Source organism: Myotis davidii, unplaced genomic scaffold (genome assembly GCF_000327345.1).
Source record: "Myotis davidii unplaced genomic scaffold, ASM32734v1 scaffold24, whole genome shotgun sequence".
In the NCBI taxonomy this organism is placed as follows: Eukaryota; Metazoa; Chordata; class Mammalia; order Chiroptera; family Vespertilionidae; genus Myotis; species Myotis davidii.
This window is the reverse complement of record NW_006298312.1, coordinates 5074770-5076019: the sequence shown is the minus strand read 5'-3', so window position 1 is coordinate 5076019 and position 1250 is coordinate 5074770. Positions and strand designations below refer to the sequence as shown.

At 32.0% G+C, this 1250-nt stretch overlaps 1 protein-coding gene across 1 annotated transcript in view; it reads left to right on the top strand.

The window, feature by feature from the left end:
* Positions 1-788, top strand: part of LIPI (lipase I) — a 68177-nt gene extending 67389 nt beyond the window's left edge. Inside the window, exon 11 of the mRNA XM_006773946.1 lies at positions 343-788. Coding sequence (XP_006774009.1) covers positions 343-788 — 446 coding nt within the window. The remainder of the gene's footprint in view (positions 1-342) is intronic.
* Positions 789-1250: the final 462 nt, after the last annotated feature.

Below are 1250 nucleotides of genomic sequence, written 5' to 3'. Positions count from 1 at the left end.
ATAGTGGACTACTGATGTTCAATAATGTGAGATGGCTGAGTCGAGGTAAAGTACTTGAGCAATTTGTGGAGTGCTTTGAAGAAATTACGGTATTTATTGAGAATAAGAACCTGGCAAACTTTCCTCAGATCAATGATCATAAGTGGGTTAGCAATTTGATGTTTTTTACACATCTTTCTGTTCATATGAAAGAACTGAACTTAAAATTACAAGGTTTTGGGAAAAGTATTGACGTTATGTTTGGATACATAAAATCTTTTGAAAGTAAACAAAATTTTCAAACGAGATATTGAAGCTAAAACTTGTAAATATTTTTCTCAGATAAAAAAATATTTTGAGAAGGCCACTACAACGAGTGTAATGGAGTCCATACTTGTGTACCAGAAAATAGTAACACGTTATTTGAACAGTTCAGTGAAAGATTCAACCAATTTAGAAGCCTAGAACAGACCATTAAAATAATTAAGTATCCGGATGTAGTTGTTTACAGTACTTTGGAATTAAAGGATTTCCAATGGATGCAAATTGACGATTTAGAGATGAAACCTGCAGATTTTCAAGGTAGCATTTGGACTCATGTGTTTGTCGACTTAACGTGGAAACAACAATTTTTTTTATCAACATATTTTCGTGAGACTTTGTTCTCAGCACTAAATAATATTAAAACGAACAAAAGAAACCGGCTAACAGATGAAGTTAGTGGCGCTTGTTTGGACTTGATGTGCACCAAGTATGAACCTGCAATCAAAGAATTAGCAGACAAACTTCAGCACCAAAAAAGTCATTAATTTCTAGTTTTCATACCATTTGATTATCATTGCTTTTATTATTATTTCTTCCTAAATGTACATTGTTTTTGTTCACTTTATACATTTTTTTGGTTGATTTTTCTTTGTTAAATGGCATTTAACTATATAAAATAAATATCAAAAATATAAATCTTTTTTTACTATGGTTGCAAGTATATAAAAAAAAATTGTGAATATTTCTATATGTGACACGGCACCAGAGTTAAGTTAGGATTTTTCAAAATTTTGACACGCCGAGCTCAAAAAGTTCACCATCACTCTTCTATAGCAATTATCTGGTCAACAAAGGGAACAAAAAACTCTTATTCACAAAATATGTTATTCCAGGCTGCTTTGAAGACATGAAGTTCTGGATCAGATACAAAGAAAGCGGAGGAATGAGGTGTTTAAAACCTTTAGCCTTAAGAATGTCTACTTGGCACAGGTCACAGAATCAACTCA